Genomic DNA, 11,556 nt, shown 5'->3' with positions numbered 1-11,556 from the left:
ATAAGCTTACAATTAAAGCATTGAACAAGCTTGAACTATTATTTGAGATATCAGTCCTATCACAAATACTTCGACTATTTACATATCTCGAAATCAACATCGACAACATAGCATCCATATAATTCAATACCGAACTAAAAGACACTCGACTGCATTACCTACCTGCTCGACGAAGTTCATAGGCAGCCTTCGAAATAATAACACTTTGCCGACATAACAACTACCACACACTTCTCAGCAAAATGCCTTTCGGACTCCCATCAAAAAAGTCTTCTGCTCTCGCTACCAAGCCTGAAGCAATGGCATCAGAAGTGACTTTGGTCGGGCAATCAAATACAATGTCCGAAAAACAAGCCTCAGCTGGTAAAGATCCGATTCTCATCTCGTGTATAATCCAAGGCAAAATGACTTACACCTGTTTTCTATAGGTCCCTCCAAAAAAGAGACAAAGATGACATGGAAAGAGGCGCAGGAAGCTTGTCGAAAGGAGCACAGCTGGGAAATTCTAGTAAGTTGGCTACTTGTCCATGCATTCGTTTACCTCGTGCAGGATTTTAACGTGTTCTATAGGCGCATCACTACAGTCTGCGATGAGTCCAGCGTGGCACAGTGCATGACAGGCTCACTGAAAGCCGATTCTTTTCTCTTTTTACAAATGTTTAATTACGATTCACGATTGCTGTGTCTTTGATTTGATCTGGAGATGGACCCGATTGCCCTGCAAAGTTTGCTATATAATAAAGAGGATGGCTACCCGTGTGTGGACAACCTTTGATCGAAATAGCTAGACTAGATACCCTTCGAGATTTATAAAAGTTCCTTTGTTTTTCTTTTCATCTTTTCATGTTTCTCCTAATCATCACGTTATGCTATTCAAACATATAATACCAAAAGAAAGCCGTTTCATCCCGGTTCTGTGGAATCCCTCTGTACAAATACTCATCATATCCACCAAACTTGAATCCGTATCGTCTGTAGAAGTGGCATGCGGCAACGTTGTTTGACTGAGATTCCAGGCGAATACCAGCAACCCCCAGCTGGCGAGCCCACTTAACCACTTCATCCAGCAGCATTCTACCATAACCTTGTCCTCTAATGCTCACATCCAGCACGATCCACCGAATCTCGACCATGTTGTTCCAGGACTTTGCTGCATGTACGTATCCGTAAACCCTTTCATCCTCCACTACGGCGAAGAGAACCCCGTCTGGTTCTTTGATATTCTCAAACTCGGACTCATCAAATCCGAAATCTTTTTTGACGACAGCAACAGGATTGGTCGCAATTTCCGCACCTAGGGCAAGGGATTCATAGGGCTTGGCCACTTGGGCGGATATCTCAAAGGAGAAGTCTCTGCCCGAGACGTTATCCCTTGTAAGCCTCGTGACTCGTCGTATTTCCATAGTGTGAACGCGATGGGGCGTAATCGATTAAGCTTAAAAATTCAAACGATTTCTTCACTGAACATACAAGGTTTCATTCATCTACGGGCCACGGAGTCCAGATATCAACCATTGTGTAGACTTATTCGTGCATGGGTAGCTTGGTTGACTAGCCGCAATAAGCATATAATGCCATTAGCCCCTTTCTGCACCATCGGGGTGTGACTCAGACCGAGCTCGATATACAATACAGTTGCTTCTAAAACGGGAAACTTGGTTCGAGGTTCGTTTAATTCACCGTGAAGAGTTAGCATGACCCGGAAGAATTTTTCTATAGTTAGGTATTGCTGAGATCTGTGGCTACGGACAAAGGTCTCGGAAACGACCAAAGTCAAGCCGAGAAATCTCTACTCCGAAAATCCACAGCGGCGGCGCATTTCATGGGGAAACCGAGAACCGGAGAAACTAGAAACGGGAAAACTCGATCTCGTTTACTCTCGTTTACTCGTTTTGGATTTTCTGTAATTGGCAAGGCAAATCTTTTTATCCCCTACGATACTCAGACCCGATGCAAACCACGTGTAAGTGAGAATACGGAGGATGTTGGATACTCACTCGTGGGCCACTAACAACTTTTGGTACTATTGAGACCATTGGCTATGATTTACATAAGCAGAACTTTTCTCTGGCCTCTATTTCATTTTTTCTTCAGTTGTAAGCCTCAAGTTGAGACACTCTCTACCTAGAAGTTGCTGAAATACGGTACTCAAGCCGACAGGCAAAATGATGGCGGGGCTGTTCCGCAAAGTGGGGCGCGCCAACAGCAAATTCCGCGCCTTGATGGAGCTTCTTATCGCCAACAGAAAAAAAAAAACTTACACTATCAGAACTGAACTATTGCTGTGAGTGTCTGTGATATCGCGGAAGCGCATTTCCATTCGCCCAACATCACAGCCACAAATTACCGATCCAATGGGTCCTTCAATCCCCTCGCGGAAACGGAAAGAGGTTTCCGAAGTTGTCGAGTCCGACGATGAATTCGACGGCGCCGAACTCGAGGGCATCTTGTCGCAGAGCGAAGATGATGACGATGTTGAGGACTCCGAATCAGAGGGCGAAGAGCCCGAACTCGATGAGGACGAGGACGAAGATGAGGATGAGGATCCTGATGTTAGAAGCGACGACGAGGAGACCGAGGGAATCAATGGCGAGCCCAAGAGCAAGAGCAAGACAGACGGCGACGACAAGGCGGATGACGATGAACCCAACTACAGAGTCGTCAAAGACGCCAATGGAGGCGTGCGCTACGAGTACGCAGAGATAGATCCAGTCTACGACAGCGACGACTCGGATGCCCAGGGACCAGTCAACACCATTGGCAACATTCCGCTCTCCTTCTACGACTCCTACCCACACATTGGATATGATATCAACGGCAAGAAAATTATGCGGCCAGCCACCGGCGAGGCTCTCGATGCCCTGCTGGACAGCATTGAGCTCCCCAAGGGCTGGACTGGTTTGACCGACCCCGAGACGGGCAAGCCGCTGAACCTCAGCCAGGAGGAGCTTGAGCTTCTGAAGAAACTGCAGATGAATGAAGTCCCCAGCGACGACTACGATCCCTACCCAGTATGTCTTTTTCAAGCCAGTCTATCAAGATGTTTTTACTAGATTTTGCGTGAGTTCCAGCTAACAAATTCTCGCAAGGATATGATCCCCTACTTCACCAGCATCGAGGAGAAGATGCCTCTGAGTGCCGCCCCAGAACCCAAGCGACGATTCGTCCCCTCAAAACACGAAGCGAAGAGGATAGCCAAGCTGGTGCGCGCCATCAAGGAAGGAAAGATTCTTCCCTACAGGCCGCCTGAACCAGAGACGGAGCAGGAGGATAAGTACTACGACATCTGGGCCAACGAGGAGCCCCAAGAACGACATGTGATGCACATCCCCGCGCCCAAGCTTGCGCCGCCCGGCTACGATCTCAGCTATAACCCTCCTCCCGAGTACTTGCCCACCTCTGAAGAGAAGGATACGTGGGAGAAGCTCGATCCTGAGGAGAGAGAGAAGGAATACCTGCCCAGCAAGTTTGACGCCCTGCGCAAGGTGCCCGCCTATGGCGAGTTCGTCAAGGAGAGATTCGAGCGCTGCCTCGACCTCTACCTGGCGCCCAGAGTCCGCAAGAACAGGCTCAACATCGACCCCAACTCGCTGCTGCCCAAGCTGCCTCGCCCCGAGGAACTGCGGCCGTTCCCTACCGTGTGCCAGACCATCTTCAAGGGCCACACGAGCCGCGTGCGCACCGTCGCCTTCAGCCCCGACGGCGAATGGATCGCGTCCGGCAGCGACGACGGCACCGTCCGCATCTGGGCTCTCAACGGCCACCAGGAATGGAGCGCCCAGCTCAGCTCGGCCGACGAGCCGGAGCCCGTCAACATGGTGCGATGGCGCCCCAGCAAGGACACCTTCATCCTGGCCGCCGCCGCGGGCGAGGACCTGTTCTTCATTGCTCCCCCCATCGTCAGCGATGCCACCGAGCAGGCCAGCCGCGACGTCCTCGACGCCGGCTTCGGCTACGCAACCAACGGCGCCTCCGCAGCGGCAACCACCGCAGACGGCGTCAAGAAGGAACCCCCTGCCAAGTGGTCGCGCCCCAGCGCGTCCCTCGTGGCCAAGGGCGTGCTGCTCAAGTTCGCCGTGCGCTCCACCATCAAGACCATCAACTGGCACCGCCGCGGCGACTTCCTGTGCACCGTCTCCCCCACCGGCCAGCGCAGCTCCGTCATCATCCACACGCTCTCCAAGCACCTCAGCCAGGTGCCCTTCCGCAAGCTGCCCGGCCTCGCCCAGACGGCCCAGTTCCACCCGTCGCGCCCCTACTTCTTCGTCGCCACCCAGCGCATGATCCGCTGCTACGACCTGCAGCGCCAGGAGCTCGTCAAGATCATCCAGCCCGGCGCCCGCTGGATCTCCTCCATGGACATCCACCCGGGAGGCGACAACCTCATCGTCGGCTCCTACGACCGCCGCCTGCTGTGGCACGACCTCGACCTGTCCAACCGCCCTTACAAGACCATGCGCTTCCACCCGGAGGCCATCCGCGCCGTAAAGTTCCACCGCGGGCTGCCCCTGTTCGCCGACGCCAGCGACGACGGCTCGCTGCAAATCTTCCACGGAAAGGTCGTCGGCGACCTGATGGAGAACGCCACCATTGTCCCCGTCAAGATGCTCAGAGGCCACAAGGTCGACAAGAAGCTCGGTGTCATGGACGTCGACTGGCATCCAAAGCACCCCTGGATTGTCAGTGCCGGTGCCGATATGACATGCAGGCTATGGGCGTAAAGGGAACGAGGGAGGAAAGAAAAAGGAATAATGGAGAATTGTATCATTTTTTATTATATAGTTTGGGTTGCAATGCGGTAATAAAAATGCATAGATTTGCTACTATTTCAACAAAGAAGGTGTGCTTGTGCTTGTAAATAAACACCTTGGTGAGGTGCTACATGTCACTTTGATTGGCCATGTAAATCTTCAAAATAATGCAAACGATTCATATTACCGTAACGTCACACAACCTCAACCCTATTCATCATCGATAGCCATCAACGGCCTTTTGTGCCCTTCAAATCCATTCCATCCCCTACTTCATAAAAAGTTAAAAGAAACGAGCAAATTCCATGCTATCTCTCTACATCGTACACACGACGACCACGTCCTCCAGCGTCATCGCACCTCTCCTTTCCTCCCCGACCATCAATGCAAATGTGCATTCCCGAGCACCTTTACAACTCCTTTCGCAGCTTCTCACCCTTCTTCTTTGCTGCAGCCTCAGCCTCAGCAGCCTCCTGTCTAGCAGCCTCGCTACCAAGATGCAGCTGTTCAGCGATCCAATTCCAGCTGTCCCTGGCTGTTTCTCCGAGCTTAGCAAAGACAGTTCCTCCAGGAGAAGAAGATCCATATCTAAAGTAGGTGGATTGCTTGCGAGCTTCTGCCCTGAGCTCGTCAATCTTGGATCCTTGGGGAACTGGGACTCCATAGCTGTCGAGATAGGCTTTCAGCTCGCTCTCCGACCACGTGTCGAACGCGTTGTGCTTAGCAGCAGCCGTCACAGAGGCAAGGTAGCTAGTGGCAGAGGCGTATTGAGAGCCACCGGCGGATGAAGCAGATGAATAGGCAGATTGGGCAGCGCTGACAAGTTCTTCACGAGTGACATCCTTCTTCTTGGCTGCGGCCTTTGCGGCAGCGTTACCGTTCTTGGCCAGATAATTCTTCAAATTCTCGTAGCTGTAATCATCAAAGTTCCACGCCTGCCAGCCAGCGGAGGCTTTGTGTGCATGCTTTCGAACAAGAGCTCGGAGCTCGTCAGACTTGCTGGCCTGGGGAACAGGGATACCGCGAGCATCCAGATAGGCCTTGAGCCGGCTATCTGACCACTTGTTAACAACTTGGTTGAAAGCATCCTGAGCGGCAAGCGAAGCGCTATCGGTCGCCCTGGCATACTGATTCTGAGCGTTGGATGTGGCAGCGCCAAAGGCCGCCTTGGCACTAGCACCAATGGTATCGCCCAAGATATCAGCGCGGTGCTTTCGAACGAGGGCTCGAAGCTCGTTGACCTTGGTGCCCTGCGGGACTGGGATTCCGTTCTTGTCGCAAAACTCCTTGAGCTGGGACTCACTCCAGGCCTCAATGATGGTGTCGGTGAGGTAAGTATAGGCGGCCTGAATCTTGGCAGCAGCACTATCAGCCTCGCTCTGAGCCTTCAGGTAGGCAAGGCGAGAGTTGCGGCGAACGGAAGCAACCAACTTGTCCCGACCAGATGGCTGTGGAGCAGGGAAGCCGTGTGTATCCAGCCATTCCTTCAAGTCAGACGTGGACCAAGTAGAATACAACCAATCACCAGGATAGGAAGCGGTTTCTCCGGCCTTTTCTGCAAGAGTTTCATAAACCTGGCGAGCCTGTTGAAGCAAAGTGTCACGAGTACGCGGCTGAGGCACTACAGGTCCGACCAAGTTAGCATATATCCGTTGCAGCCTCAACAGCGGCTGGCGTTTACATACCTGGAATTCCATTCTTATCGCAAAAGGTCTTGAGCTGAGAATCGGTCCACGTATCAAGAATCCAATCCTTGGCACTGGCCCATGCTTGGTTGGTGGAGTCTTCAGTCTCATACCAGTTCGACTTCACCTGAGAAAGCAAGCTGTCCTTGTTCTTCTGGGCCTCTTTCACCACGTCATTTCCGCGAGATTGCAAATATGCGCTGAGCTGAGAAACATCCCAGCTATTGTACGGCTCCACAACATAGTCGTTCCAGTGCTTCGAAACGAGATCCTCCAGGTCCTTGCGGTCAGCCGGAGATGGATAGGGAATGTTCTGGTCAGAGAGCCATCGCTCAAGCTCCGTCTCGTGCCACTTGTTGTAGACTGCGTCGCCTATTGTCAGCTCAGAGTCAGATCCAATCCATCATCAACGTTATTCGTATCGTAAACAGCAAAACCCGCGTAGGTTCAGGACTTACCCGTCTTGGAGCCGGGGAACCAGTTGCTGGCTGCAGCTCCCGACACGGCGAGCCCCACGATTAGGACATCTCGAAGGCGCCACATGATGCAAAACGGTAAAACTTTGAGGTGTCCACAAGCAGTGATGAGTTTATTTGCAGCTCAACTGCCCACGCTCTATGTTGGTGTTAATATTCCGAGGTTTGACAGAGGTACAGGAGTCAATAGCAGGTTGTCTCGAAGATAAAACAAAGCAGAGAATAAATCAAGTCGAAAGAGCAGTGACGTTAAAAAGAGGATGAATGGCGGAATCTCAAGGTTATGCCAGGTGTAAGAAAAGAGATGAGGTAATGCCAAACACCTCCATCACGTCACTTCCATGACACCAAAATCACCATGAAGGCACATTCACAAGCTTTTGGCAAACACAAGTACCGCCACCGCGAGTGTACCCGCCAATTGCGCCCATTTTGGCTATCCACACGTGTACCTAGCAGCTGCCGATACATGGCGGACATGCACTAAGCTTTCCCTGAATTGTCTGCTCGCAAGATCGAGGTTGAGATCGTCCAACAGCTTGACTTTGATCGCGATCACAATGACGTAGTGGCAGCTGCTGGGCAGTGTGGGGAAACAAAGGCTTGCAAAGGCCAAGCGACAAGGAGAAAACGGTCCGGGATCAGCTCCACCACATAAGCTTGTATTGCTACCCTGGACCGGGATGGGATTTGCAAACATACTTTGTAGATAGGTATTGAATAGATATTAATACATAGATATAATCGTTTGCAATTTTGCATGGAGCGAGATGGAGAGGATCCCTGTGTACATGCCTCTGTATGAGCCCAAACACCATTTGATAAAAACACCATCCCACCCAAGGAAACACCAGGGTAGCAGTATATGTGTCTGTCTCATTACAATAATTAGGTACTACACGAATACTGCATATCTAACACAAAAACTCCCATACATGAATGGCACTCGTCAATTGGTTTCGCAATACTCTATTCGCTTCGCAAAAGAGGCATCTGTCTCTAATCTACTGAGAACGGCTTGCCTCTGCCAGGAATATCGTTACATGCGTCCTCCCAGGGTTTGACTTTTTGTCCCTCTATGCCAATATCATGCCCTTGTCAGACGCCAGCCGCCAGCCGCCCAGAGCATCCGTGTGCAAGTACAGCACAGCACAGCTTTACCACCCCATGATCCTCTGCCGCAAGTATGAAAAATAGATTATGCGTAAAAGTTGACAGTCTGGAGCCATACACGTCAGTAAATTGCAGCAATAACAACAGCGGGAACTCTGTCCGGTGGAGGAACAACTCACATCCTTCTTCTTGGCCTGCACCTCGGCAATAGCGTCAACGTAGTGCTCGTGGCCAATCTGGTTCTTCCCTGATCGCAGGGCAATCATGCCGGCCTCAACACAGACGGCCTTCAACATGGCACCACCAAACTCATCCGTGCTTCGAGCCAGTTCGCCCCAGTTGACTCCGGGGTCAACCTTCATCTTGCGTGAGTGAATCTTGAGAATCTGTGCTCGGGCCTCCTCGTTTGGCAGGGGGAACTCAATCTTTCGGTCCAGACGGCCAGATCGTAGCAGCGCAGGGTCGAGCACGTCGACTCGGTTGGTGGCGGCCAAGACCTTGATGCGGTCGTCGGATGCAAAACCATCGAGCTGGTTAAGCAGCTCCAACATGGTTCGCTGGACTTCTCGATCACCACTCTTCTCGCTGTCGAATCGTTTGGTGCCGACGGCATCAAGCTCGTCGATGAAGATGATTGCGGGGGCCTTTTCCTTCGCCAGGGCGAAGCAGTCACGCACGAGCTTCGCGCCATCTCCTATGAACATCTGCACAAGTTGAGGTCCGGCAAGCTTGAGGAACGTTGCCTCCGTCTGAGCCGCACAAGCTCTAGCCATTAGAGTCTTTCCGGTACCGGGGGGACCGTACATCAGAGCGCCTATCGTGGGTTTGCGTCAGTTAGTGCCATGCCGAAAAAGCAGCATTGTAAACAAAAACCTCCGTGACATGTCTTACCTTTGGGTGCTTTGATACCAATCTTCTTGAATCGCTCCGCCTCCTTCATGGGCCACACAATAGCCTCGACCAACTCTTCAATCTGCTTGTCCAGACCTCCAACATCGGTATACTGCTCTGTTGGCTTCTCATCGACCTCCATGGCCTTAACTCGGCTGTCATACTCGGCGGGCAGCGTGTCCAAAACGAGATATGAGTCTTTGTTGACACCAATCAAATCACCGGGCTTGAGCTTATCCGAATCGACAAGGCCAATCAGCGGTAGGAAGATGGTTTGTCTCGTGGAGGTCTTGATGACGGCTGACTTGCCCACTCGTGTAGCATCGAGATCAATGTTAGCTCCCTCTTCGGAAGATTCCGCAGTGGGATCTAGGTCTAGCAGCTCAACAACATTTCCAACGAGATAAGGGAGTTGTCTGCATACATCAGATCAAAGGGTTAGCCGCATGACAAATCGACTGGGGGCAAAGCAAGCAAGCTCCCATTTTTTGCATGCTACTCGGAACAAGACTTGCCTGTTGTTTGCGATCTTTTCCATGTTTTCCTTAATCTTCTCGCCCATGGCAGCCTTCTCATGTGATAACCTCGAAAGCTCGCTCTTCATGATTCGAGAGTCGTTTTCGAGTAATCGCTTCCGGGTCTGGATGTCTTGTGTGCTCAGGCTGAGGATTTCGTCATCGAGGATGTCGTCCTTCTCCTCCGCGTCCTTCATCTCGTCGTCTTCATCGGTAACAGTGGCCTTCTTGCCGCCGTTTCCTCTTCTCTTCTCCTCCTTCTCCCGGCGGTCGAGGTCATCGAGCTCTTCGAGGGTCGACATGGTGGCAGCAGGTCCTCAGCTGGAACTGAGTCGAAGCTGGATAAATCGGTTTCTGTGGGGGTCCTTGAGGGTATGGATAGCGGAGCGTGCAAACGAAGGATTGGAAATACAACTGAAGAATGGATATATCGGGGTTGGCGCTGTGTAGAATGCAGTAGAAGGAGTGTGGCTCCGGTAGTTGCTGGCCAGCTTACAGGTTGAAGCTGCAGGGCAGCAAGCAAGTCGAGTCGCGCGCAATCAGTCTGGGTGCCTGGTAGCTGATGCGGTAAGTACTGCAAGGTATCTGCTGGGGACTATTGGCATTATCTAGCGCTCAGCTACGCATCGAAGTGCCCCTCTGTACATGCAGGTACTTGGATGACAATTGCACCCTCGGAGCGGCGGGTAATTGATCCGAGACCTGCCCAGGGTGGGACCTTGAAAGTTCGCATGTCAAGATTCTGGTCGAAATCGAAGTCGTCAGTCGACCCAGATTCCCATACAAGTAGGTTTCCGCACCAGAATCCTCCTTGATTCCATGCAGAATCTGACCAGGGCAGAATGACCAGAATAATAAGCCGGGCGGCTCGGCCGTGCCTGCGACGGCTCAGCCTAGAAGCAACACACGTGCGAGGAGCCTTTGCCCACAGCTTCTCGACATCAGATGCTCAACATGCATCGCCTGGCCTGCGATCCGTCCCCGAAGGCGCTCAGCCGCCAATTGACCTTGTTCCCGCGACGAAACCGCCCAGCGCTCGACCAATTGATACCCGAAAGAGTCAGCTGATCCGAACGTACACTTCGCTCCTCCGCACCACGCCCCTCATCCTGTTCTTCCAGCACAGCAATCTCACAGCAGTGGAGTGGGCTGCTGTAAGAAGAGAGCTGAAGAAGGCCCTGGACTCCGTTGCGCCTATTACCACCGCCCCGGGTTCCGAGCCTCTGAACTTGTCTCCAAGAGTACAGCTGCAGGTGTTGAGGACCAACATGCTGAACGTGGCGCTCAAGTTGGTGGAATTCTACAATCCTGAGACTGCGGCCGCATCAGCATCTACGAAACGAACATCCAAGGGTCCGATTGTTCATGATCTGTCCGAGGCTGCGTATGAGCAAATTAAGAAGGCTGAAATCTCCCCCGAGTCCGCCTATGCCCAGATTGAGCCTCTCATGGTTGGACCCCTGGCCGGCCTCATTATTCCTGCCGTGTCTCCAGCGCATGTTGCAGCGGCACTGAGCGTTCTCGCTCCTGTCCCTGGAAAATTCCCTGCGCCTACGCGAAAGAAGAACCCCGGATACTACGATCCCATCTTCCAGAACGGCCTAGCGAAGCTGATGCTGATAGGAGGACGCATCGAGGGCAAAGTCTTTGACCAGGCTGGTGTCCACTGGGTCGGAGGTATTGAAGGCGGTATTGACGGTCTCCGCGCTCAGCTGGTGGCTATTCTGCAGGGTGCAGGCTTGGGCATCACATCTACACTAGAGGGTGGCAGCCGCAGCCTGTGGCTGGCCCTGGAGGGCCGAAAGGAGCAGTTGGAGGGAGAGTCAAAAGGAGAGGCGCCCGCATCTTCTTAGATGTCTGTATGATGGAAACGAACAAGACCAAAAAAGAAAGCCAGCGGTTTGGATATAGGGCTGTAAAAAAAAGTATTATACGTGTACACTATGGAGGATGTATTCATAGGAATGAACAAAGAACTTATACAAATGAAGCATGTGTGAATGTCTATTGAGACCAATGATTCCAATGCGCCGCAGCGATCTCTTCTTTTTGTTAATCTTCTTCCCCAGCAGCCTTCATGGATGTTTATATGGGTTCCAAATAAGATTATGACGTGGATATGCAT

The 11,556-nt window shown here is 52.0% G+C and overlaps 6 protein-coding genes across 6 annotated transcripts; 3 read left to right on the top strand and 3 right to left on the bottom strand.

Moving 5' to 3' along the window:
* Positions 1-242: 242 nt before the first annotated feature.
* TRIVIDRAFT_34814 (uncharacterized protein) lies at positions 243-691 on the top strand (the record flags this gene model as incomplete). The annotated part of the gene is made up of 2 exons (XM_014105707.1): positions 243-363; positions 429-691. The coding sequence occupies 2 exons, from the start codon at positions 243-245 to the stop codon at positions 689-691; spliced, it is 384 nt and encodes a 127-aa protein (XP_013961182.1).
* Positions 692-869: 178 nt separating this feature from the next.
* TRIVIDRAFT_35100 (uncharacterized protein) lies at positions 870-1,403 on the bottom strand (the record flags this gene model as incomplete). Its single annotated transcript, XM_014105706.1, has 1 exon — positions 870-1,403. The coding sequence occupies one exon, from the start codon at positions 1,401-1,403 to the stop codon at positions 870-872; it is 534 nt and encodes a 177-aa protein (XP_013961181.1).
* Positions 1,404-2,354: 951 nt separating this feature from the next.
* Positions 2,355-4,721, top strand: TRIVIDRAFT_113927 (uncharacterized protein; the record flags this gene model as incomplete). Its single annotated transcript, XM_014105705.2, has 2 exons — positions 2,355-3,011; positions 3,090-4,721. The coding sequence occupies 2 exons, from the start codon at positions 2,355-2,357 to the stop codon at positions 4,719-4,721; spliced, it is 2,289 nt and encodes a 762-aa protein (XP_013961180.1).
* Positions 4,722-5,036: 315 nt separating this feature from the next.
* On the bottom strand, positions 5,037-7,161 carry TRIVIDRAFT_72979 (uncharacterized protein; the record flags this gene model as incomplete). The annotated part of the gene is made up of 3 exons (XM_014105704.1): positions 5,037-6,372; positions 6,437-6,808; positions 6,895-7,161. 3 exons carry the CDS (start codon positions 6,977-6,979, stop codon positions 5,162-5,164), a joined length of 1,668 nt encoding a protein of 555 aa, XP_013961179.1.
* A 571-nt stretch (positions 7,162-7,732) lies between these two features.
* TRIVIDRAFT_211309 (uncharacterized protein) lies at positions 7,733-9,915 on the bottom strand (the record flags this gene model as incomplete). The annotated part of the gene is made up of 4 exons (XM_014105703.1): positions 7,733-8,131; positions 8,205-8,839; positions 8,917-9,332; positions 9,432-9,915. The coding sequence occupies 4 exons, from the start codon at positions 9,731-9,733 to the stop codon at positions 8,111-8,113; spliced, it is 1,374 nt and encodes a 457-aa protein (XP_013961178.1).
* A 358-nt stretch (positions 9,916-10,273) lies between these two features.
* TRIVIDRAFT_62753 (uncharacterized protein) lies at positions 10,274-11,284 on the top strand (the record flags this gene model as incomplete). The annotated part of the gene is made up of 1 exon (XM_014105702.1): positions 10,274-11,284. One exon carries the CDS (start codon positions 10,274-10,276, stop codon positions 11,282-11,284), a length of 1,011 nt encoding a protein of 336 aa, XP_013961177.1.
* Positions 11,285-11,556: the final 272 nt, after the last annotated feature.

The sequence above is a fragment of the Trichoderma virens genome (assembly GCF_000170995.1).
Source record: "Trichoderma virens Gv29-8 chromosome Unknown TRIVIscaffold_1, whole genome shotgun sequence".
NCBI classification, from domain to species: Eukaryota; Fungi; Ascomycota; class Sordariomycetes; order Hypocreales; family Hypocreaceae; genus Trichoderma; species Trichoderma virens.
Note: the sequence above shows the minus strand (reverse complement) of the source record. Positions and strands in the feature narration are given on the sequence as shown.